This window comes from Pelobates fuscus, chromosome 2 (assembly GCF_036172605.1).
Source record: "Pelobates fuscus isolate aPelFus1 chromosome 2, aPelFus1.pri, whole genome shotgun sequence".
Taxonomy (NCBI): domain Eukaryota; kingdom Metazoa; phylum Chordata; class Amphibia; order Anura; family Pelobatidae; genus Pelobates; species Pelobates fuscus.
In genome coordinates, this window is record NC_086318.1 from 48,536,483 (window position 1) to 48,563,041 (window position 26,559).

Sequence of the window (26,559 nt, forward strand, 5' to 3'; positions counted from 1 at the left end):
ATCATTGTTTCAGTATGTATCTAAGTATACCCCTTCATATTGGTCTACAGAAAATTGCCCTCCTAGTGCATGTATATGTGGTAACAATTTATGTGATATAATACTACCCTAGCAACAATTTCCAATCCTATCCCATTTACCGAAAATTATATCCCCATGTGGATTTATATTTTATCAATGTACCTCACTGAGGTCTTTTCTTATTTCTCACTACTGTGTCTCTTTGTTGTTTTAAGTTATATCCTTTTTCCATGTATCTTTAAACCCGTGTGTGTGTCATTATATTTGTGTTACTCCCGTATTTGAGTGCCGTTCTAAATTAAATTATGATACAGCAATTATTACTATACAAACATTTTGGTCAAATTCTTGTCAAATTGTTTACCATCGCCTTAGTGTTAAAACCCATATTACCGGCTATTGTTTATAATAGCCCTTTCATTAGGAGCCCTTTCCATATACTCCTCAGAACGTGAAAAAATCTTTACTACTTAACACTTGTTAGGTCAGAATTAATGCTCACCTAACAATTATAGGGGTTATTTCTGATATATTCCCATTATCTCAACCAAAAACCACCTACATATCCTTAACACCATATCCTATTACACCCAAGAAAAGAGGAAAAAAAAAAAATGAAAAAAATTCCCTTTAAGGACATGAATCATTTATATCATTTAAACCAAATCAACTTCTCACATTAATATATTAATGAGACTACATCATATCTTCTATTTGAAGTATATATACACTGTGTTTTTTTTCTTTGCGTTATATCGTTTTTTCAATGTGTATCTAAGTATACCCCTTCTTATTGGTCTACAGAAAATTGACCTCCTAGTGCAAGTATATGTGATAACAACTTATGTGATATAAAACTACCCTAGCTACAATTTCCAATCCTGTCCCATTTACCGAAAATTATATCCCCGTGTGGATTTTTATTTTATCAATGTACCTCACTGAGGTCTTTTCTTATTTCTCCCTACTGTATCTCTGTGTTATCTTAATTTGTATCCTTTTTCCGTGTATCTTTAAACCCGTGTATATCATTATATTTGTGTTACTCCCGTATTTGAGTCGAACCTTGCTGTGAAATAGTGTCGTTCTAGATTAAATTGAATTATGATACAGCAATTATTACTATACATACATTTTGGTCAAATTCTTGTCAACTTATTTACCATCGCCTTAGTGTTAAACCCATATTACCGGCTATTGTTTGCAATAGCCCTTTCATTAGGAGCCCTTTCCATAACTCCTCACTACGTGAAAAAATCTTTACTACTTAACACTTGTTAGGTCAGAATTAATGCTCACCTAACAATTATAGGGGTTATTTCTAATATATTCCCCTTATCTCAACCAAAGACCAGCTGCATATCCTTGACACCATGTCCTATTGCACCCGAGAGAAGAAAGAAAAAAAAAAAAAAAAGAAAAGAAAAGAAGAATTCCCTTTCCCCTTCCTTCCTTATAATATCAGATACTAGCCCTGGCCCCTGACTCCGCTATTTACAAAGTCAATTTGTTCGCTTTCAGCCAGTCCAGCAGTTTGGTATTTGACTCAAATACCTCTCTTTTCCCTTCAAACGACAGGCTTATTTTGGGCGGATAAAGCCACCTATATTTTATCTCATGACGTCTGAGAACTTGAATTGCTGGATTAAACATTTTCCTTTTTGCTCTCGTCTCGAAGGATAAGTCCTGGAATACTTTTACGATTTGAAAACTGCCCGAAGTTGGGTGATTCTCTCTTACGGCTTTCCACACTTTTTCTTTATAGTCGTCTGTATTAAAACATGCAATGATATCTCGCGGCGCATCATTCTGGATGGATTGAGGTTTGAAAAGTCTGTGGCACCGATCTATTAAGTGATTATGTGAATTACACTCCACCCCCAGCGCAGAAAAATATTCCATCAGGGTTTGTCTCACATCTTCTGGTCTTCCCTTTTCTGCTATATTTCTAAAACGCAGATTTTTACGTCTAGACCGGTCTTCGATAGCGTTCAATTTAGTCTCCAGGTCCAAAATCTTATGATTGGCCGTTTGGCAGTCTTCAGCTAGATTTTGTACATTAAATTCCAGCTCTTTAATTTGGTCCTCAAACTTGTCTATCTTTGCCGCAAGTACATTTATTTCTTGTTTAATTTCTGATTTTATTTCTGTGGCTGTTGTAGCCAACTCCATTTTGATCTGTTGCAAGTTGTCCTTTAAGGTAGAACAAAAAAAAGTGATTGTTAACGGCTCTTTATTGGTCTCCGAATCCAAGCATTCCACGCTAACGTCTGTGTCATTCATCATCTGTTTGGAGTTTTTATGTTGGGGAGAGAAGTAAGTTGATAGAGATTTATCTTGCGTTGTATCTTTTTTGTCCTTCCTTCAAGGAGGATTTTGTGTCATGTGTCTTTTTAGCAGCCATATTCAGGAGGCACTTAAGGTCATATACAGTATATAATACTATACAATTGCTTCCAATATTTAATGAATTTGATGAATATTAGGTGGATTATATTTAGCAGCAATATATTTAGCAGATATATTGCCACTTGATATTTTTACAAATCTTTCGGATGCAAAGGATCGAGAGAAGAAAAAAAAAAAAAAACCCACGTCCACTATATTGGTCCCAAGGTGCAATTTTCATGCTCTGTACTGTATATTTCACGGTTTAAACATATTATGCTCATATTGTGCACTCATGATAAATTATACCCTTGGGACAACTTTTAGCATTAGGTTGTAGCCCTTTCCTCTTTTCTTTCTCTTTCTCTGTCCCTCTAATGGTTCAGTTACAGAATATGGTCGGAATAGGCATTATTAAAGGCATTGAAGGCATTATTAAAGGCTTCAGACTTCAGGCTTCAGGCTATTTTACCATGCAGAGGCAGAATACGCTGAAAATTTGAGTCTTCACATACCACACAACAAGTTGAAACAGCACAGCGGCTGATATATATTACCGCACTGAAGCGTCGTTGGGACTCCGATTATTTCAATTTTCAGCGTGGCTGTTGTTTTAGGGGCTGAACCACTTGGGTCCGGGCATCCGGCGTTTGTATAAGGCTGTCATCTCTGTCCTCATTCAAGGCTGCAGATGGTCGGACTGCCGCCTATAGAGTTTCGGATTACTGCAGTGCGCAGTTCTAAGTCCCCCCTTTGAGTATTACCAAATTCCTGGCATGCGATTTGAAAAGCCAGTTGCTGGTATACGGTATGGAAGCAAGTAAAAACTTAATGGTGCTCGCGGTCGTCTCTCGCCGGGCGCGCCATTACATGGCAGACCGCCCCTCCTCCTCCGTCATCCCGCCGTCAGCACGCCTCCGCACATCCGCACGTCATGACGCCTCTCCTGTTCTGGTGAGTATAATTGCTCCCTTCAGGCATTTTTACGCAAACACTGCCTCTGAGGAGGTGCTGATTGGCAAAAAACAAACAAACTGCGTTTGGTCCTGCCCCTTGCCCATTTTAGCCAATACAATGCTTTCCCAATGGGCTAAAAATCTGCAATTTTGATGATGTCACCAGGGGGCGAGACCAGCGCCGCAGACACGTGGAGAGCTGAAAATAAGGTGAGTTTTAACCCATTCTGAGTGGACTAAGGGAGAGGGGGGAAGCGGGGGCGGCAGTCACCTAAATGGTAGGTTTTCACTATAGGATCAGGAATACATGTTTGTGTTCCTAACCCTATAGTGATCCTTTAATATAGGAAAAGCTCGATACCCTACACTCATTCAGTACTCATTTGTATTAATCTACATACATTTACAAATCTGTAAGAACTGTTCCAGTTTTGTTAAATATCTATACTAAAAAATCTACCTTCAGGTGGTCAGTGGTACCCACCATGACTACAGATGCAGTTATATTTAAATATACTTTTTAATTTTGTGGAGGCAGAAAGTTTAGTTTTGTACTTCCTAACATCAAACTATGGAACAAGCAGCCAAGAATTGGAGTATTTGTTGTGAAAGCAAAAGGAACACTATAGGGCCAGGAACACAAACATGTATTACTGACCCTATAATGTTCCAACAACCATTTAGCCCCCTTTACCTCCTTAAATATAGTAAAATCTTACCTTTATTTCAGTCTACTAGTGCTGGCTCAGCCTCTGATCTGCCTGCTTGACTGACATCATCAGAAGTGTTGATATCAGCCAATCACAATGCTTTCACATAGGAGACTATCAAGGAGACAGATCGGGGGTAGAGCCTGCACAAGCCAAACACAGCTGTGGCAGATCAGCATCTCCACATAGCACTGCTATGAATCAATCACTGCATCCCTATGATAAAAGTTCAGTGTCTCCATGCAGATGGTGGAGACACTGAATGTCAGTGCTGCACACTGTGCAGCAATCCCACAGGAAGCACCTTTTAGTAGCCATCTGGGGAGTGGCCAGTGGAGGTATCCCAAGCTGTAATGTAAACACTGCCTTTTCTCTGAAAAGACAATATTTACTGCAAATAGCTTGAAGGAACTGATTATCCTTAACAGAACAAGTGCAATAAGCTTTAGTTGTTCTCGTGAATATAGTGTCCCTTTAAGGGTTCTTGAGAATTCTGTATCCTGTATATAAATCCAGCCGGCTAAGCTTGGGAAACATTTTGATCTATTAATATATTAGCAAGAAATTATACTCTTGACTTGATCATAAACAGTTAAATGACATTTGCATTTTAAAGCTAAAATGACTCCTAATTAATTTGGACTGCAGGATCAACTTTAGTCATAAGTTAGTTGTGGAGTTATGGAGGTTGTTCTGTTCAACGCCTGCACTGCCTCTGAAGCAACAAACCGATCACTGATTTGGGAACCCAGACTTTAACCTTCTAAAATACACGCTTTATTTCAACATTTGCTTACTGAGGAAAGCTTAGTTTGATGAGCATTAAGAGTGGTGATCATAGGAAGATTACGTTTCTATAGATTCACGTGTGTGTGTGTGTGTGTGTGTGTGTGTATATATATATATATATATATATATATATATATATATATATACACACATACAATCCAGCTCACTCTCTTAGTCACTAAACAATGATTTCAAATCTCACAGATTGTAATAGTTTTTATTTAAAAAACCCTCACCTAGGCAAAAAATAATGGGGAATAATAATAAAGGGCAGACATTAGGCTGCTAGAGTAGGACCTGCCAAGAATGGGGTACATTGACGTTGTGGCTGGCTTATGCAATATGATCATATAATGTAACCAAACCCCCATTATTTTTTGCCTAGGTGAGGTATTTTTTATTTTATTTATTTAAATAAAACGATTACAATCTGTGAAAAATATACATCCAAAGATTCCGTGCTCTTCAGGCTTAACGTCTTGATGTGTACTAAATGCCGGGTGCCGGATCCAGGTCATATATATATATTCAAAGTGATGGTCCGCACTCACGGTCTCCGTTAAAACAAAGTTTTTTTACTCACATAAAAGTACAAATTATGATGACATGTAATGTCAACGTTTAACGTATTCAAATTCACATTAACAGATTAATGTTTCGACCACTCAATGGTATTTATCAAGATCTTGATAAATATATTTATTATGAGCATGCATATTTCCTACCTAAACATGTGTTGGGTATTTTTTTTTTATTTTTTTATATTAGGGGCACTGGTTTCTTCTAAAAAAGAAGAACTTACAGCAATCTTAGACCACTTCAATATACAGGTAAGAGGCATGATAGCTCAAGTCAGGGTAAAGGAGCACTCAAAGCACCATAACTACTATGCTCCTAGGAGTGCCCTGGTGCCATCCTAGTGTTATTTTTCAAACCGTTTTAGAATAGTCCACTACCAGATGCCTACAGCCTCAGCTTCCATTCAGCCGGTGAACGGGGTCCTGTATCAGTCTGCTTTGCTGCCAAGAGACATCCTGCTTCTACTGCAGGAGAAGATGGGATGCTGCACGGGTGACAGGAGTACCTAGAAAAGGTGTCAAATCTCTCTAAAACAGTTAGAATAATAACACTAGGGCACTCCACACGCATCTGACTGCTATGGTGCTTGCAATGTTCCTTTTAACATAATATGGGTAACTGACTAAGAAATTTAAATCTTTAGACCACAAATAGTTAAATTAGAGAGATTCTCAGTTTGCCATTTGTTAAAGCTGAACTATTTTCACCTAATATTTATGATCTCCTGGTCAGTTTCCCAGAATACTCAGTTTAATAATTAGCCATTTATGTTACATAGCTGTAACTATGTAACATAAATGTGTTAAACTATCTAAAAGCATTCAGCATTCCGCTTTTTTCTCTATGTGTGTGTGTGATCTGTCTTGAAACCCTTCTTTGTGATATATAAGAATTGCCAAAATTCAGCTGTTTGGCAGTTATTTCAATTTTAATAAAGGTTAGTTTTTTTCGTTTATTTCCAGGTAGAAAACCCTGTGTCTGTTCTTACTCAAGAGATGAGTAAACATTTCCTGCAGTCAAAGAATGAAAGTGATAAGTATAAGGTGAGAGAGCAAATCCTTCAACACATTCGTATTTGTATATTTTTTAGAATTGACCGTTTTTTTTTTTTTTCATGTTTTTGCAAAACTACAAGCATTGGAAGGGGGGTACAGAATAAAGAAAAGGGGGGGGGGGGTAACATTGTACAATACTATGTTTGCCAACATTCACCATCATCTTTACCATACTTTTGGCTTTTGTACCTGTGGTTGGCCGTATTTGTATATTTTATATATATTTTTGTCCTTTTACATTATAAGAATCTATACCTAGAATAATTTGGATAAATGTTCACCTATAACTTTTTTCAGTCGGGAATACAGACTTACCGTACGAATATTGGTTAGGTTCTAGATTACCACAGTAAAGCAAAATCAGTCTATTTTTGAAATTTTTTTTTTGCTTGTGCATATAGAAGTTACCTTTACACTATCATGCCTTATAAGTAACCAAAAAAAGTGTTTTAAGCAAACACTGTTTTTGGTTAAAGTAATGCAACAAAAACAGAGAATATGAGAATGGACAAAAGCTTAGAGAAACTCTGTAGCTGGCCCTTTGATAAATCCCTGCTCAGATCTCAAAATAGGTTTTGCTCACTTGTGCCATTACAGAGAGAACAGTTCCGAGGCGCATCATACTATTCTCACCAGGGCCGGTGCAAGGATTTTTGGCTGCACAGGCAAAAATAGATTTTGCCGCCCACCCCCTTCACCCCACAGACGCTGGTTCTCTGGGTACTGATAGGCATGCAACACTTCCCCTGCTGCTGGAAAGGCCTACAAGAAATCTCTGGTTAGTGCCACTGACCTACGCCCAGCCACGCATTAACTCTCTCATTGGCTAACAGCGCTTAGCTGAAGCTCTTAACCAATAAGCGAGGTCCTACATGGCTGGGCTTAGCTCAATAACAGGAGTTTCTGGTGGCAGCCTCCTGAAAATTAACCCCCTACCCAAGCAATATTAATAATCACATAGGCCTGCCGTTTACTCCATGCCTACCAAAAATTGGAAGTCCTTATTTCTTTGCAATTATACCCTCCTAAACTAAAATTCCATATTTCTCTGCAATGTACCCTTTTCTCCTCAATTCACATCATGGCTAGCTTTCCATAGCAATTAGGTCAATTACCCCTTCCAGGTTCCCTGTGTGCACCCTTTTCTAAGCTTTTCCAGCTACTTCTGCTCTACACACTTACAGTGTAACAGTCACAAAACACTCACTCACAGATAGGGGCACACAGTCATACACACAGGAACATAAATTCACAGAGATAGACATAACAATGACATACAAAAACACATTCAGTTACAGTCAAATAAAATCACAATCATAAATATTCTCATACACATTTACAGTGACACTTACACACTCACAGACATACATCTACAGTCACACTCATAGATGCACAAAATCACACAGACACAGACTTACAATTATGCATGCAGGACATGCACACTCAGTCAGACATTTATGCTCTGACACACACAGAGACAACACACTCACATTCACAGACCCTGATACCCAATCACTTTCATACACCAGACAACACACTCACATTCACAAACCCTGATACCCAATCACTTTCATACACCAGACAACACACTCACTTTCACACACCAGATACTCACTCACAGTCACTCATGGAGACACACCATAGGTGAACCACCATCAGACCTTGTAGCTCCTCATGCACACTGAGCTCCTGTTGCTGAGAGCTACTAATTCCTTTATGCCCCATAGTGCTCCTCACTGTAACAGGCAGTATGTATGTTGTGGCAGCTCCTACCTGTAGGAGCTGGAGCCAGCCTTCAGAGTGGGAGCTTGTTTCCCACTCCCTCGCGGTCTGATGACATACATCATGTTATGGGAGGGCTGATACAGAGCAGGGGGGCGGAGCTTTGCGGACAGCAGCCAATTAAACTTCTGCAGGGCTGTTACAATGCCTCAGGGAGGTCCTGCAGCATCCAGGCTTCCATAGTGTGCCTCCGTAGCAGCAGCTCTGCCCTTCAAAACACCGGCAGTGTGTGAGTTGTGAGGGGCGTCTGCTGTGGGCTTAGGGTGTCAGAAATATTTAAAAATCCAAGTCTCTGGCCAGGTGCCAGAGATTTGGATTTTTGCGCCCCCCTTCTGTGGCGCCCTAAGGCGGCTGCCTGTGCCGCCTTATGGACGCGCCGGCCCTGATTCTCACCCATAATGGCAGTCCAAAACCAAAATGCCAGCAAGTTCTTTGCACAAAAGATACAGCAACCCAGGACAATCATTTTGGCCTTTTTTGGGTCTAATAGGCGAGGTGTAGTTGATACCCCTCTAGGCAGAAGAGGGGTTAAAGTTTGTGTAACATTTCATTGTGAAACGCTGCACATGACCACTTCAAAACACTGAAAAAGATGTCTTTTTTTTTCTTTTCTTTTTTTTTTTTTTTCTTTAATGCACCATGTATATTAATGTTAAAATACTGGAGATTCATCATCTGAATATAATTAAAGTGCTGTACTTGCGAAGATGTGTAAAGCAAGTTTGAGTTATTACTGTATCCCTTGTTTCCCCAGAAGTCATATAAAAAAGTATAAAGATTTCCACCAACATTTTTGCTTTTTTTTATTTTTTTATTTCCTCATGATCATTTATTCTGGTTTATTTTAAGTTCTTCATGAAAGCGACCCAGTTGGATCAGATGAAGGAAGATTATTCTTATATCATGGAGACAAAGAATAAAACGAATGATCAAGTTAAATATGGTGTTGAGGTAAGAGATGATCTTTAAACTGGGCGAGCTTGTGTCTAGGATGGTTCTGAAATCCTAAGGCATGACCATATCAGGTCTGTTCACCAACAAATGACGACGTTGGCTACCAATGCAGTAGCCTTATTGTGTGTCATTGGATTTATTTTGGTTTCATGTCTTATTTGGTTACTAGCTAGAATGACCGTGCCAGTGTGCAGATTTTATTTTTTTTTTTAAATTCTTTATTTTTGAATCGGCACGGAGTGCGGCATTTCGAAATACAGTGGCTCACGCAGGGGCCGAGTACAAACATTTTTACAGGTTATACATCAGTAGACAGATGATGTTTTCGCATATTAGGTGTTGATTCATGCCGCTCCGTGTCGCTTTTAAATGAAATATAAAGGAAAAAAAAAAAAGGGGGGGGGGGGGCCGTTTCAGCCCTGTATTCAGGGGAACAGGAAAAAAACAATAGCATAAAAATAGAACAGTACAATACAATGGAAACATTGAAATGGATCAGAACAATGCAATTTAGATGAACAGTGTTATATATAAGTCGTTTCACATGGATTGAGTCATAATGGTGATTTACGGTCTGTGTTGCCTGTGGCCGTATAGGCTTTGACAACTGTGAGTCGTTTCGGTGCTGAGCTGGCTCTTTGAGGTGTTACGGCTCATACCGAGGTCGACCTCCATGATGTGATGTGTGTCTTACAGCGTAAGCTAGTTGTATATTAGCCCTTACGGTCTTTAGGCCGCGTATAGATAGAGAGGACAATGTAATGCATTGTTGTGTTCGAGAGAAGCATAAGAATCTGTTGTAATATGTCCAGTTGTTTGTTGTTTGTGCAACCAACAACTGGAAATGGTGAAAAATAAGAACAATGGGGGGGGGGGGGGGGGGAGGTGGGAAGGGTGGGTAGGGATGAGAGGCTGAGGGGTGGGGAGGGGGGGGGAAGCACCGGTCGTGGGGGGGGGTGCGGCGGAGTGAGGCCAATTCGGCAGCCTCTGTCTGTCAGTGTCATATCGTAAGGTCCCTATTCGTCTAGGTAGTCTTCCCAGGGTTGCCATATTTTTTTAAAAGATTTTTCTGTGTTTCTGATTTGGGCAGTGAGTTTGTCCATCAGATATGTGTCTTTGATTTTTACAGTTACGTCTGCGTCTGTGGGTAGGTCAGGTTTTAGCCATGCTTGGGCAATGGCCCTTCTGGCCGCTAGTGTGATTTTGTCAAAGAGTCGTTGTTCTGTCCTGGGGAGGCCGTCTATGGGTTTGGACAATAAGATCGACCAGGGCTCCAGCGCAACAGGTTTCAAAAGAACGTCCGTCAAGAGCGTCTGTATGCGCGTCCAGTATTTGTGCATTTCGGGGCATTCCCACCACATATGTATGAAGGTGCCCTTACCCCCGCATCCCTTCCAGCATATGTCGGTCGTGGTTTTACCCATTTTGTGTAGTTGTACTGGTGTGGTGTACCATCTCATAAGCATTTTATAGGATTGTTCTTGGTGTAGTACGCAAATAGAGGTTTTGGCTGTCGCTTCCCATATGTCAACCCAGTCCTCTCCCTCCAACGTCCCTCCCAGGTCCGTCTCCCATTGGTTAATATATCGCGGGTCTGTGTCGTCTTTGACGGGGGCGCTGAGATGTGAGTAAATAGCGGTTATTAAGCCTTTTTGTACGGTTTCGGCATTACATAGCTGTTCGTAAAATGTAATTGGGGCGTGTGCTGCTTTTTTAACCTCTGGAGATCTGGCGAAGTCTCGTAGTTGCATGTGGCGGAATACGTCCTTTGTAGTCAGGGTCGTCAGGAGTTTAAGACTGTCAAACGTTCTGAAGGCTCCGCCTTCGTACATTTGTCTGTATCTTTGCATCCCCGTGCTCTCCAAGCCCCTAAAGTCCCTTGCGCTCAGCCCGGGCTCAAACGCCTTGTTTCTCAAGTACGGTGTCAGTGGCGAGGGGGTGTGCTTGAGTGCGTATTTGATAGCCGTCTTGTCCCAAATTCTTACCGAGTTTAGGACTGACGGGCAGGTAGTGTTTAGGGCGGGTCTGTCTTGTTTGGGGACCCATATCCAGTATTGTGGCAGGTCTGGGCCCATGAGCTTAGTTTCCAGGTCGACCCACCTATGGGAGCCTTCTGGAGCGTGCCACGCCACTATTTGGGCTAATTGGGCCGCTAAGTAGTAAAGATGTAAATTTGGGAGTCCAAGCCCTCCTCTTAACTTCGGTCGATACAACACCTGTCTGGCTATTCTATGTCGTTTTTGTGCCCATATGAAGTTGTCTATGTGTCTTTGTAGCGTGGTGAGGTCTTGTTTACTAATTTTGACCGGTAGAGCCTGAAACAAGAACAATAGGCGTGGAAGCAGCGTCATTTTTATGGCATGAAGCCGCCCAATCCATGAGATTGGCTTCTCTTGCCATTTGTCTATGTCTTTACATAGTTTTTGCACCGTGGGTGTGTAATTCGCGTCGTATAGCTTCTCTGGGTCTGCGGTTAATTTGATCCCTAAGTATTTGACTTCGGTTCTCGAGAGGTGAAGGGGGTGGTTGGCTTGTATGGCAATGCTTTCTGCTGCACTTAATTCCAGTGGCATTGCCACTGATTTATCAAGATTAACTTTATAGCCTGATACTTGCCCGTATTCATCTAGGAGGGAGAGAAGGTGTGGCAGGGATCTCTGGGGGTTGGTGATTGTGACCATTATGTCGTCAGCGTACGCTGAAACTTTGTACTCCTCTCCCCCTGCCTGTATGCCTGGGATGTTCCCGTCTTCCCTTATCCATTGCAGAAGTGGTTCAAGCGCTAGGACGAACAATAAGGGGGAGAGGGGGCAGCCCTGCCTGGTGCCGTTGGCGGGCGTGAATGGGGTCGTGGCCGCTCCTGGGACAGCTGTCTGCGCCCTGGGTGCGGTGTATAGGGCCTTTATGCCCCTTATGAACTTCTCCGGCATTCGGAGGTGCTCCAAGAGCGAGAAGAGGTAGTGCCACAGGACCCTATCGAACGCCTTCTCCGCGTCCAGGGAAAGGATCAGTGAAGGCGTCCGGGTCTTCACTGCCCACCATATGACATCAGCGCCTCTCCTAGTGTTCTCGTATAATTGTCGAGATGGCACGAAACCGACCTGATCCGGGTGGACCAGTGTTACCAGCAGGGGGTTTAGACGAGTCGCTAGAATTTTGGCGAACAACTTAACATCGAAGTTTATAAGCGAAATGGGCCTATAGTTCCCCGCCTCCGACGGATCTTTACCGGGTTTCGGGATGAGGGTGATGTCTGCTGTTAGTGTTTCTGGGTTGGGATGTCCTCCGTCCATCCATTCCGCATATACCTTAACTAGTCGTGGGATTAGGGTGTCTCTAAGGATCTTATAATAGGAACCATCGTACCCGTCCGGTCCCGGGGCCTTGTTACCTTTAAGTGCTGAGATGGCTTTGTCGACCTCCTCCTCCTCTATTGGGGCATTTAGTGTCAGTATGTTCTCTGCCGTGAGATGTGGTAATTTTGTTTTGTTCAAGTAGTTTGCGACAGTGATCGCATATGTCGCATTGTTACTATTTAAGTCCGGGGAGTGGTCATATATGTTTGCCAGGAGCTCCGTAAAGACCTGGTTGATTTCCGTGGGGTTGTGTGTGATCTGCCCTGTCTTGTTTCGGATTGCCGTTATGGTTTTAAACTGTTGTTTGGGGTTGAGTGCCCGGGCCAGGAGGGTGTCCATTTTATTAGAGCGTTCATAATAAAGTCGTTTTTTGCGGACTAGATCCCTACCGAGTTCCTCAACCGCCAAGGACCTAATCTTGTGACGGAGTTCCCGAAGGTCTTGGAGACCTTGCTCCGTGGGGGTTTGTTTGTGCTTGGCTTCGGCCCTCCTCAGCGCCTTCTGGAGCTCGAAGAGGGTTTCCGCCTTCTGCTTTTTTCGCCTAGTTGCCAATTTGATAAGGGAGCCCCGGATGACCGCCTTATGGGCGGCCCATATTGTGGTTTGCGTTGGGTCCGGTGTGTCGTTTTCCTTGAAGTAGGAATCGATATCTTTCTGAATAAGTATTGCTATTTCTGGGTCTTTAAGGAGTGTGCTGTTCAACCTCCATTTCCAGGGCGGCCTAGGGCCTGGGATTCGTAATGAGAGTTCTATATCTGCGTGGTCTGACCACGTAATGAGGTTGATCCGCGCGGAATGGATCCACGGGATCCCGGCCTGATTAACCAGAAATAAGTCTATGCGGGAGTAAGTGGAGTGTGCCGCCGAAAAGAAAGTGTAGTCTCTTTGTCCCGGGTGTCGCAGTCTCCAGGGGTCAAGTAGTTGTGTATTTTGCATGAATTGAAATAGTAATTTATCTTGTCCCCCAACCCTCGGGGCCCTCTGACCTCCCGCCGGTGTGCTACGATCGACTGGTGGACTGGGGGTAGCGTTCAGGTCGCCCCCCAATACTATTATACCATGCGATAGTTTCTGCACGATACCGTGTAAGTTGTCCCAGAAGGTTGGGTCTGATTGATTAGGCGCATAGATGTTTATTAGGTGATAGGTGGTGGCGTGTATGGTCCCAGTAAGGATGATATACCTACCCGTGGTGTCGGATTGTGTAGTATGAGTGATAAAAGGGCAATTTTTATGGATGAGTATTTCTACTCCGTTTTTTTTCACCAGAGCTCTGGAAGAGTACGCCCTGGTGTATAGGTGGTCGGTTAGGTGAATCCGGGCTGAGCGCAACATATGAGTCTCCTGCACGAAGGCTATGTCTGTCTTTTGTCTTTTAAGTTCCCTCATTAATAGTCGCCGTTTGGTCGGCGTATTAAGGCCGTTAACGTTAAGGGAGGTAATTTTAAGTGTGGCCATGTTTCGGTTTAAATGAGGTCCTGTCGGTCCCGTGAGTGTCGCAGTCAGGTCTGTCCGCCGCGTCCCCCACCAGGGAGCGGTGCTTGTGGACTAGGGGGGGGGGGAGGCAGTGACCGGGTTCCTTTTAGAGGCCGGTGTGGAGGTGGGAAGGGAGTCCTCGCTAGGGAGAACACGTTCTATCTGTGGGTGGAGTAATTGGAGGCTGTTCGTGGGAGGGCCGACGAGGCCCAAGGGCTGTCTCGGCCTTGTTGTACAAAGGGAGGGTAAGGGGAAGGGGAGGGGTAGTGGTACAAAACGGGGGGTAGGGGATCACTCCGGTCTTATTCGTGCCGGGTGTATCGGGGGGTGGATGCCCGCTCCGCGAGTACTTCAAGTAGCACGGAGGGGACAAACAATCGCCGAGCACCCTGCCGAAGACCCGAGTATCTAGATATCTTAGGATATAAACGTTAGTACCCTGCCAAGTTCGGTAAGGGAAATGTGTAGTCTCATACCAAATCAATTGTGCGTTCACAGAGTTACAATACAGTTACGAAGCAAGCTTATTTGACCTTAAGTAGACATTCAGTATTTGCGTAAGTTACATTAGACATTAAACATTAAACCTGAGGCATTTACCACTTTGAATACATTTAGAGCTATTACATCTAGTACCCCCTCAAAAGTCCTAATCCCCTCACCCGGGTATCATTCTGGGTCAGCAAGGGGGGGGGGCATCGACCCGTCTACGTCAGAGCTGCCGGGGTATGCTACTTTGTCACCCGTCCCGTGGGATAGGGGGAGGGGGGGGGGGCAAGGGAGAACAGGGATGTCCGGTGAGATTAAGAAGTGTTAGTCACCTCTGTGGGGGTTGCCCCGGAAACGGGTCTGGGGGGGTGGAGTTAGCCGTGGGGTATTAAGCATTATCCCATACCACATATCACCCGATAGTCTAAGTCATGACCCCCAGGTTCCGTCATCACCAGAAAGCCCTCAAGGTCTCCTTAAGTACTGAGAATTACACGTAAAAACAGAAAAGCAGAAGATAGTAAAACAATAATGAGATAATAATAAAACAATAGAGCAATAGAGTAATACTGAGGGTTGGGGGGAGAGGGAGTATACACTTGCGTTTCTGGCCGTGGGTGCGACTCTGTGCAGCGTCCCAATGCCTGGGGATAAACCAGTGTCCCATTCGGTAGTGGACTCTGGTACTGTCCTGTTTGTAAATGGGTGGTGTAAGAGTCACAAATCCGTGCAGCACGGTGGTATCTCGGACGGGCCAAGCACGGGTAGGTCTTCTGTATAAGTGTGTTCTCGTCCTTGCACAGTTTCTGTTTCTACGCAGCAATTTGAGACTGTGGTCGCGGGTTAAAGTAGTAGCCGTTCCGTTACTGCGTCATATTTCTTCTTATGTTGTCGCGATGTAGTTAACGGGCGATGCTTAGTTACCCATCTAGTATCGGTCCCTTGCGTGTCATACAAAATGCTAGGGTATATTGTATTCCGTTTGTTTTCGCAGTGTCCTTTCTCAGGCCCCTAGGTGTTGTACTTTGATGTGTGGTAGCAATCCTTCTGCAACAGGTCCAGTCTTGTCTTGAATTCATGAGTGTTGTTTACTTTGGATTTTTGAAGAATGTCTCTGATGTTGGTATCGTCTGTGGGTTTTGCGGTCCGCAGCTGTAGCCATCTGTGTTCAATTTAGTAGTCCACTTTTGCGTTGTAGCTTATGATTTGGGTCTGATTCTCATCTTGCTGATTTGTGCGGGGGGGGATATCGTTAGGGTGAGTTTGGCCAGTAGTCAGTAATGTTTGGTGGAGGGAAGGCCCCTGTGGGACCCCTATAGTGCGCCGCCATCCAGGCCTGCTCCATCCCTGGGCAAAAGGCCTAGTGCTGGAGTCCCTCGTTGGGGGAGTCGGAAATCTTCTGGGACTTCTATACCTAGTCCCCGGAGGAAGGCCTTTGGGTCCGCCGTGGGCAGGAGTACAGCTGGTCGCGGGCCGTTGAACACCAGCATTTTAAAGGGGTGTCCCCATGCAAAATTGAGGCCCTTTGCCCTGACTAGGTCAGCAACAGGCTTCCATTCCCGTCTCCTGGCTAAAGTGGCAGGTGCAATGTCCTGGTAAAGGTGGAGTGTGGAGCCATCCAGCGTGTAAGTGTGGCGGCGTGCGCTTTTAATAATCGCTTCTTTGGTGGAGAAAAAATGCCACCTCATTATCACGTCCCTAGGGGGGCTGTCAGGTGGGCCCCTAGCTCTCAGCGCTCTGTGCGCCCTGTCGATGGTCCATAGATGTTCCGGTATGGCAGGTAATTGATCTTTGAACAGTCCCAGCAATACAGTTGTTAAGTCTGCATCTTTTATTCTTTCAGGTATGCCTTTAATTCTTAGGTTATTCCTGCGGGACCTATTAGAGGCATCTTCTATCTCTGCCTCTAGTTCAGCCACTCTAGTGAGTAGGTGGTTGGTGGTGGAGGCTGTTTCATTATGGGCTGCTACCACGTGGTCCATCCTCCATTCCAGGGCCTCGGTGCGCTGGCCCACTGCTTGTATCTCCTCCTTAACCTCCCTTGCTGATCTCTCTATCTCCCCAGCCAGATAGTGTCTTACCTCTGCAATTGAGTGCAGGATTTCGGCATTAGTCGTCTGCAGAGGTCTGTGCCCATATTCTCTTGATTGTGGGGAGTCCGGAGAGCCCGCGTTCAGATGGCCGCCGCCTATTTGGTTACATGCGGCCTGGGCGTCGCGAGGAGTTCGGCGACGGAAGGGGTCCCTTCCTTCGGCTTTTTGCCGGATTTTTTGTTGTTGGCCATTGCCCTGATTGTCCACCCTTCAGCAGGCAAGTTTGTAGGTCGTTGGCAGGGGTGAGTAGCGTTTTGCTTAGCGTTTCGGGTCTGGCAGGGCGCAGAGCTCTTCGCCTAGGCAGCCATCACCGTCGGCGGTCAGACCACGCCCCCAGTGTGCAGATTTTTAATGGTCTCTGTTTATTTTAACCTGCAGCAAACATTGACTTGGTAATTTTCACTTTTATTTCCTGATTTGCATTATTAATTAAACCTTTGTTGGATTGTAATGGCAGATAGTGGGGATAAACTCACTTTATTGATTTGTTCCAGGGCCAACCATACATTATCATAGCCTGAAACGGACACTTTGGGCAACAACGTAACATTAACGGAACACTATACTGTTGGGAATACAAATCTGTATTCCTAACATTATCCCGGCCAATGAAGGGTTAAAAACCCTTTTTCATTTACCTGATTCCAGCGCCAATGTCCCTCGGCGCAGTCTCACTAAGGGCAATAGAGGCACCGTAATCAGACCACTGAGCTGAAGTGGTCTGGGTGCCTATTGTCCCTTTAATGCATTTGTTAGGTTTTGGAACACTAAATATACTGCATTTTGTGCATACTCAAATCTTTTTTTTATTTATTTTTTATTAAGAAATGAAAAATGTATTCCCCATCAAATTCGGGCTGCTGCAGTTCAGCTTACTTAGTGCTGTCTACATATACTTAGAAAGAAGTCTCTTTGGGATGTGGCATGACTTAAACTACAGAGATTTGAGCATGTACAGAACTACAACATTTTAGTGAGCAGCTAGGGTTCCTCTGTGGTGATACCTGGTGGGATCCACCAAGCAGGAGCACCTTTATTCCTCTCTCTATATATGTACTAAACACCCTGGAGGCCGTTTGACTACTATCAGAGGCATTTACTTTTGTAATTATATCCACATACCCCTAGCTTTTGTATGCAAGTGGTAGCATTTATATATTCTATAGAGACAATTTTACTCTCTTTTCTCTGATTTTATTCCCCTTCATACATCTTTGCCTATACTAGTGACTGCAATTTTGTCTGCCCCCAATGGTATTACAACCACTGCCAGGCACTTTACTTACATTGCCTGTAAAAGTGATTACAGCCTTCTGCCATCAGTGGCACCATAACCACTGCCAGGCATTACTTATCCCTACCAATATTTCTTTTTCTGACTAAATGCTAATACTGTAGCATATGTATTGTACACAGTGTATATTATGAAATCCCATAGAGTACCATCTGTAGACCACTATATGTAACGCAGACATATTTACTCCAGATATTTTCTAGAGCACTTTATCTCACTTCACTCACACACTTTTGGTAATTTCTTTACCAATTTTAAATCAATTTATAATTAAATTTTCTGTCCCAATAAAGGTTGATACCCCCCCTTTTTTTCATGTGACGTTGACCTTAAGAGGTATATATTTTGAGAATGAGTATGGATCCCACTTATGTGTAAGTGGTCTTCCATCCCATTCTCTTCCTTTCTTTGTGTTATTTTACATTCTGTTTAATCTACAATTTCTTAGCTCCTGCTCTGTTAATAGCCTTCTAAATCCTGCTGGAGCCTCCTGTGTTTGATTAAAGTTCAATTTACAGAGCAGAAAATATAAACTTTTTATAACACGTTAACATCTGATTGAAAATTACACTATTTTTGTTTTTATGTATGATGTGTCAGTCACGGCCAGGGGATGTGTATCTAGGACTGCATAAAGTGAAACAAAAGTGATTAAACGCGTCAATGTCAGAGAATTGAGCAGTGACACTGGATGGTTGTGCTGAAGTCTGTAGCATCCCTTTAAATATTACTTACTGACATAATTCAAATTATTTGTTTACTTAATATTTTTTTTTCCTGGCAGTAAAAAATATGGTTGGCTATTTTTCTAGAGACTTCATGAACTTCGACGTGAGTGTATGGAAAAAGAGGAGCGATTCAAGAGTATTGCATCTTTGGGAGAAAAGCAGGAAAAACTGGAAGATTTAAAGCGTAAAATGGCATGGGCTGTGGTGAGATTCCGTTTTATTTTTAAGTGTTCAGTGGTTAAAAAGATGTGAAAATCGGATTCAAATCTTGCAGGTTTTTCCTTGAGAGATAACGTTTTTTGTACATCCAAGACAATACATTGCTTTTTATGTTCTGTCCATTTATTTTAAGCTTTAGTAGTAAACACTACTCTGGTTAACAAGCTCCTAACCTGATTAGACCTCACCCAATGCTTAACATCTTAAAGACCAAGTTTGGAGAACATTTGTGACCAAGGCCTTTTTGGCACTTTTGCCATGTGTTCATTCTACCATAATTTCCCCTATATCTGTTTAAGTGCACTGTTTAAGTATGCCTTCTTTGAATTTTATGGTTTTACATTTCAGGACATAACAATCCTCTGTTTATTGGCAGATCTTAAGGTTAGGTAAACAACACATGACATTACACTGTGTTGATTTATCTGACAAAAATAAAGCCAAAATGGAGAAGAAATTTTGAAAAACTAAGTACACCCCACACTTGATTGATTTAATGCTCGGAGAAATTGCAAAAAAAAAAAAAAAAAAAAGTTACATTTCCGACTCTGCAGAGCTAAATTAGCATGTTGGCCTCTGGGAACAACTCTTAAAGGGACACTCCAGGCACCCAGGCCACTTCTGCCCATTGGAGTGGTCTGGGTGCCAACTCCCACTACCCTTAACCCTGCAAGTGTAATTATTGCAGTTTTCATAAACTGCAATAATTACCTTGCAGGGTTAAGTTCTTCCCTAGTGGCTGTCTACTAGAAAGCCACTAGAGGGCACTCCTGGGATCATAGCACAGATAATCTGTGCTATAGCGTCGCTGGACGTCCTCACACACTGTGTGATGACCTCCAGCGTCGCTAAAATCCCCATGGGAAAGCATTGAAAAGCATTTTCAATGCTTTCCTGTGGAGAGGTCTAATGCTATGCGCTTTGGGTCTCCCCAGCCAGCGTGCGGGATCAGTCTCCCCCGCCAGCTGACGTAATGACGGGGAGGAGGAGGAGGAGGAGCGGCGGAGGAAGAAGCAGCGACGTGGGACATGTCGCTGCCTCTGGTAAGTAACTGAAGAGGTTTTCACCCCTTCAGCAACCGGGGGTGGGAGGGAGAGGGGACCTGCAGTGCCAGGAAAACGGATTGTTTTCCTGGCACTGGAGAGTCCCTTTAAGTGGTACACCCATCACATGTCTGTGTGGTAACTAAATGAGGTAAAGCGCAGTAATGCGAATGGTATTTACCTAACTTTAAGACCTGCAAAGGAACAAATAATTATGTCCTGTTATGTAAAACCATTGAACTCAAGAGGGTGTAATTTCTTCTTCCATGACTGTTTATAATCCTGTAAAGGTAAAAAAGAACATTCTTTACCCCTTATGTATACATAACACAATATTAAATAGGAATAAAATATTTTTTTAAATGGATACATTTAAAAAAAAAAAAAACTAAACCTTTTCTCTGTTTTACATGTAATCATTTGTCATCGTGTGCTAAAGCAAACTAGCTCAAAATAGATTTACTAATTATTCCTGATTGTTTAAATGCCCAATATGTGCAGGATACCAATACATTTCTAGAAGTTTTCAAACAAATACTGCAAGGAGTGATTTCCGGTTTTAAATCTAAAACTTTGCAAAATTTGGCATTCCTACATTACAACTTTTACAGTAGTCACAGAATCCAAAACTGCTACGCCAAAGTATATCTTTGTAGAAAGTTCATCCCACAGGCTATGTAACTAAGAGCATTTCAAAACTTTTCAGTTAACCATTTTATCACAAACTTTGTTCAAATTAGTTACCTTTTGTGGTTGTTTATTTTTTTGGGTTTTTTTGGGGGGGTGGTTGTACAAATGTTATTTTAGGAAAATGTAGACCAAGCATTATCTAGTTTTACATTTTGTTTTTGGGGGTAGGGACATTTGTCTTAGGCCCACAAACTACCTAGCATATTGGCAGGGAAGCTGATGTTCATTCTTTCACTTTAAAGTGGCACTGTAAATCCTTCACCCTCCCCCTTAAAAATTAGTATTTCATAAAGGTAGAATCTTAATGAAATAGTAATTGACTGTGTTGGAATTTAATTCCAACCCAGTTAGAAGAGATACTTAGAAAAAGTAGGGACTACGGAGTTACCTCTGTCTAGAAGTGTAAATCCCCCAGCAGTGACTTTGACTCACCAGGAGCTGAAGAGAACCCGCCACCGGATGGGTCCACCGGACCACCAGCAGCTATATCCCCATTGGGGGTCTTTGCAAATTCTGAAAAGTACCCAGACTGTGACAGTGCCATTCAAACTTCAGGTTTTCTTGCTGGATCTTTTTGCCATTTATTTCTTGTATATGCAAGTGTATATTTTTTTTTTTTATATCACACATTTTTGGAAAACAATGTGGAATATGTTGGCTTTATATAAATACTACTACTACATTTACAGAAAACATGTTTGATGTTTGTTTCCAATTCAATGTTTGATTTAGGTTAATGAGACTGAAAAACAAATTAAGCCTTTCAAAGAGCAGCTTGTTGCTGAGGAAAACCGTACTTTAAAGTTTGAGCAGAAGATCGAAGAATGGCAGGTGGGTGTGTATTTGGGAGTAGCTTGGAGACCTTGATTGCATTGACTTGCTATTGGAACTTTAACAATTTTTTTTCTTCTTCATATTCACCTTTTAAGTGCACTTCCACTTCCGATGTCCATTTGTCCTCCTGAAATGTCATTCTGTAGTGCAGGTGTAGGCGACCTTTGGCACTCCAGATGTTTTGGACTACACCTCCTGTGATGCTTTGCCAGCATTATACGTGTAAGAGCATTATTTGGGGTGTAGTCCACAACATCTAGGGTGTCGAAGGTTGCTTATCCCTGCGTGTAGGGCATCACATGGGTTATCAAGTCAAAACATAGACTTGCATCCTTAGTTAGTAGAGAACGGGTGTGTTACTTCCTACAGTGAGGGGGGAAAGTATTTGATCCCCTGCTGATTTTGAACATTTGCCCACTATCATAGAAATGATCAGTCTATAATTTTAATGGTAGGTGCATTTTAACAGTGAGACAGAATAACAAAAACAAAAGAAAAGGGCATGTCAAAAAAGTTATACATTGATAATTCCCAGATTTTACGTAAAGTCATGATTTTATTAAAGACACGGAGGCGAGTATTATGCATAACTCTTTCTTTATTTCCTCAGCAGCAAAGATAGAGGAATATAAATATTATCAAAAATGAAAGAAAAAACTGTATAGGCATAACAGGCAGCCAATCACATCATATAGGAAGTAGCTATATAAGTCCTGTGTCTCCCATAATCCCCCTCTTTCTTGCGAAACCGAAAACCAGGTAAGACTAACGATGCTCCATTAGATCCAAACAGGAAACAGGAGACAATGCGAAAACTTCAAGCTACAAAAGATAGAAAAATATGGTAATTTCCAAACTCAAAACTGTAGACTTACCAAACATAACTGTGAGGAGCCATACATAAAACCGGATTCTGAAATATAAAATATATAGAATTAGAAACTAGCAAAAGCTTCCAAAATCATCTAAAATATGATAAAATACATGATCCAAACTTAAGATAAAAATACAGACCTGAAAAAACATACCTGAATCGTATCGAAGCATCTCTTATCCCAAATCCACACCGGGAGGGTGGGAGGGAATAATACTCGCCTCCGTGTCTTTAATAAAATCATGACTTTACGTCATGATATTAGTAAAATCTGGGAATTTTGTTAAAGACACGGAGGCTCATATTATGCAAGTTCAAAGCTGTGCTACCACTCGAGATGCGATGTGTTCAATGGGTCTGAAGTAGAAGTCTCGAAAGGTCGATTCCCGAGACCAATCCGCCGCTCGCATAATGTCTTCCAGTCGACATCCCACCGAAGACGCTTTCGAAGCCATCGCGCCCCGCACAGAATGAGGCGTAAATACAGAGGTGTCTATACCCGCAGAAGATAGTAGCCAACGCATCCAACATGCCAGAGTAGGAGTTGAAACTGGTCGGTGAGGTGACCTGAAAGATATGAACAGATCATGCAGACCTGCTGAGCGAAGGGAACGTGTAACCTCCAGGTAAGCTTTGATGCAATCCACCGGGCAGAGTGCCGGACAACCTGAAAACCTAGGGTATGTAAATGACTTGGATGCAGACTTAGTCCTCCTGGATATGTCAAAAGTAACGCCCTCCGGGGTGAACGCAACTGCGTCCCAATCCAGGGCCCTGACGTCGGAGACCCTCTTGCAAGAAATCAAGCAGAATAGCATCACCAACTTGGATGACAATTGCTTGAGAGTCAGTTCCAGGTTAGGGTACCATGATGATAGGAACTGTAACATCACGTTGACATCCCAAAAGGCAGAAAAGCGAGAACGAGGAGGACGAGCAAGGCGAATACCCTTGAGAAGGCGACATACAAAGGGGTGCCTGCCGACAGGGAAACCGTCCAAACCCTTGTGGCCGGCCGAAATAGCCGAGCGGGAAAGGTTGATCGTGCGGTATGCCTTGCCTGAATCGAACAAGAATGTGAGGAACTCTAGAATCAAATGTAGAGGGGCAGATACGGGATCCACTGCCCGTTCCATGCACCAACCAGACCACGATCTCCATGAAGCTCGATAGGCTGAACGAGTGCCTGGGGCCCAGGCGTTATCGAGGAGCAGGAGAGTTGCCTGCGGAACGTCTGGGACAGTCCAAGGTCCCCTGAAAGGAACCACGCTATCAGGGGTAGCTGGTGTTGCAACACCAGCTCGTGTGAGTTCCCATCCGGATCCAGAAGGAGGTCCTGGAAGACAGGTATCAGCCGAGGGTAATCTATCGATAACTCCATCAAGCGAGGGAACCATGGTCGTGATCTCCATAGAGGGGTTATCAGTGCCAAACGACAGTCGTGGCGGACCATCTTCAAGATCGTGCGCGCGATCATGTTGAACGGGGGAAACGCGTACAGGTGACCCCGTGGCCATTCTTGGAGAAAGGCGTCCGTCGCTACCGCTGCTGGGTCCGGTCTCCAGCTGTAGAACTCCGGCAGCTGAGTGTTCAGCCGAGATGCGAACAGATCCATCTGAAATCTTCCCCACAGCATGTCCAGGCCCTGGAACACCGAAGCGTGTAAGCGCCAATCTCCAGAGTCTCTTAAGTGTCTTGAATTCCAATCCGCTCCCGAATTGTCCAGACCCGGAATGTGTTCCGCTGTTACCGAAACGTTGTTGTAGAGGCAGAACTGCCAGAAATCTTTCGCCAGAACCGCCAACATCTTGGATTTCGTACCCCCCAGGTGATTTATGTAGCGGACCGCCGATACGTTGTCCATCTTGAGGAGAACGCAGCAATTCGCCCGTCCTTGGGTAAGGCTGCGGATCGCGAACGCCCCTGCCAGGAGCTCCAAGCAGTTGATGTGTAGTGATTTCTCCACGTCGGACCATCTGCCTCCTGTGGAAACGTCGCCACAACGAGCACCCCAGCCGTGCAAGCTGGCATCGGACTCGATCACTACGTCTGGGATGGAGCCGAAAATTGCTCTCCCGTTCCATGCCTCCATGTGTGCCAACCACCACACCAATTCGTCCCTGGACTCCGCGTCCAAGCGTATCCGAGACTCGTAGGAGTGACCTGACCGAAGGTGTGACCCCTTGAGCCGTTGGAGGGCCCGGTAATGTAGCGGGCCTGGGAAGATCGCTTGAATAGAGGCCGCGAGAAGGCCAATTATTCTCGCCAGCTGTCTGACGGACAAGTCTGAGACACGAAGAGCCCTTCGAATTTCCTTCTGGATGGCTTTCACCTTTGAACACGGTAGGAACAGAAATTGTTGGACGGAATCCACTCTGAAGCCCAGGAACTCTATGGACTGGGCGGGAACCAGGACCGACTTGTCCCAGTTGATCAGAAAACCCAGCTTCTGTAACAGGTTGGTAGTCCACTCCAGGTGAAGGAGGAGGTCCTCCTTTGATTGGGACAAAATCAAAATGTCGTCCAGGTAAATAATGAGGCGGACCCCGCGGGTCCGGAGGAACGCCACTACAGGCTTCATGAGCTTGGTGAAGCACCAGGGAGACGAGGAGAGACCGAAAGGCAGGCAGGTGAAGCGCCAACGACGCCCATGCCATGTGAAATGGAGGTAGTCTCTGAACTCCAAGGCAATGGGAACCGTGAAGTAGGCGTCCTTCAGGTCCAGTTTGGCTAACCAGTCTGACTGGCGTAGAAGGTCTCTGAGGCAGTGTATACCTTCCATCTGGAAGTGTTGGTAACGTAGGAAGGCATTGAGGGGACAAAGATTTATCACAGGGCGAACTCCGCCCCCTTTCTTGGGCACCAGGAAAAGATTGCTCGTAAAGCCTACTGCGGCGAACGGCAATTCCTCTATAGTGCCCTTGGATAGCATTTCCACGACTTCCGTGGAAATCATCTCGTCCTGATCCGGTGGAAGAGACAGTTCTCTGGGGGAACAAAACTGGACAGGCATGGAAACAAAGTCTAGACGGTACCCCTTTACACATTGCAGAACCCAAGCATCCGAGGTGATATTTTCCCACTCTCGGTAACATAAAGCCAGCCTCCCCGCCACCTGAGCGGGAGGGGAAGAAAGGGTACTCACCGTAAGGACGTCTGCTGGGGGTACCACCGCGGGGGTATCTGGAGCCCCAAGCCCGACCTCTGGCTGGGAAGAAGGGAGGGGTTCTCTGATCTTGAAATCCCCGGGAGGGAAAAAAGGAACCTCTGGTCGCGCGGGGTGCGCCTCGGAAACCACGGCCGGGTGGACGGTTCCTGCTACGCCCGGCCCCTCCGAAAACCTTAGGCGCGAACACGCGCTTCATGTTCGCCTGCGCCTTGTCAATAGCGGTGAAGGTCTTGACATACGACCCATGTCCTTAACGAAAGAGGTGCCGAACAGCAAACCCTCATCGGTCGGCTCAGGCTCCGCCACATTCATGGCGACCAGCTTAGGGTCAATCTTTAAGAGAATAGCTTTTCGCCTCTCTGTAGACATCGCCGTATTGGCGTTCCCTAGTAAGCATATGGCCCGTTGGACCCAACCTACGGCCACATCGATATCCAAGGCCGAGTCGCCAGTCCTGGCAGAATCAAGAAGCTCGTATAGCTTCGAGAGGGGTCCTAGCGTATCCAGGATCTTGTCCTGGCACCCCTTCAGGGAATGGTCAAGGCCCTTCTTGGGCTTCCAGCCCGACTTGTTTAAGAACTGGGCAATCTGCGGGTCGATGTCTGGGGTCTTACCGGCAGCGCCCGGGAGGGTAGGGCGTGGGCATTCGGCACGCAGTTTATTACGGCCTTCCTTAGAAAGGGGGGTGCGGATGCGTTTAGCCACATACTGGGCAATATGGTCCGGGGGGACCCATTCAGCGGACCTGAGGTGACGCAGGTCATCTGGGTCAAACAGGGGGTTACCCTGCGGGTCGAGGATTGTCTTGTCGTCCCCAGAGGGGCCTAATATCTGACCCAGGGCTTTGGCAGAGGACCCCGAGGGGTTCACGCCCGTAAGGGGCAAATCCTCGCCAGATATCTCATCATCAAAGGAGTCATACTCCATAACGTCGGATTCGTCCTCCACACTCCGGTCGGTATCCGACCCATCATCAAGGGCCCTAGCCCGTTTCCACAACCTAGCCTTTTTAGCCCGGCCAGGGGCTCTTGTGCGCGTGGGGTGCGCGCTATCTGTGACC

At 44.4% G+C, this 26,559-nt stretch overlaps 1 protein-coding gene across 1 annotated transcript in view; it reads left to right on the forward strand.

Annotated features, from left to right (window-relative positions):
* Window positions 1–26,559, forward strand: part of SMC6 (structural maintenance of chromosomes 6) — a 109,918-nt gene that overhangs the window by 17,410 nt on the left and 65,949 nt on the right. The window contains exons 6-10 of the mRNA XM_063442137.1: window positions 5,633–5,694; window positions 6,406–6,486; window positions 9,130–9,231; window positions 18,755–18,874; window positions 21,355–21,453. Of these exons, the coding sequence (XP_063298207.1) occupies window positions 5,633–5,694; window positions 6,406–6,486; window positions 9,130–9,231; window positions 18,755–18,874; window positions 21,355–21,453 (464 nt within the window). The remainder of the gene's footprint in view (window positions 1–5,632; window positions 5,695–6,405; window positions 6,487–9,129; window positions 9,232–18,754; window positions 18,875–21,354; window positions 21,454–26,559) is intronic.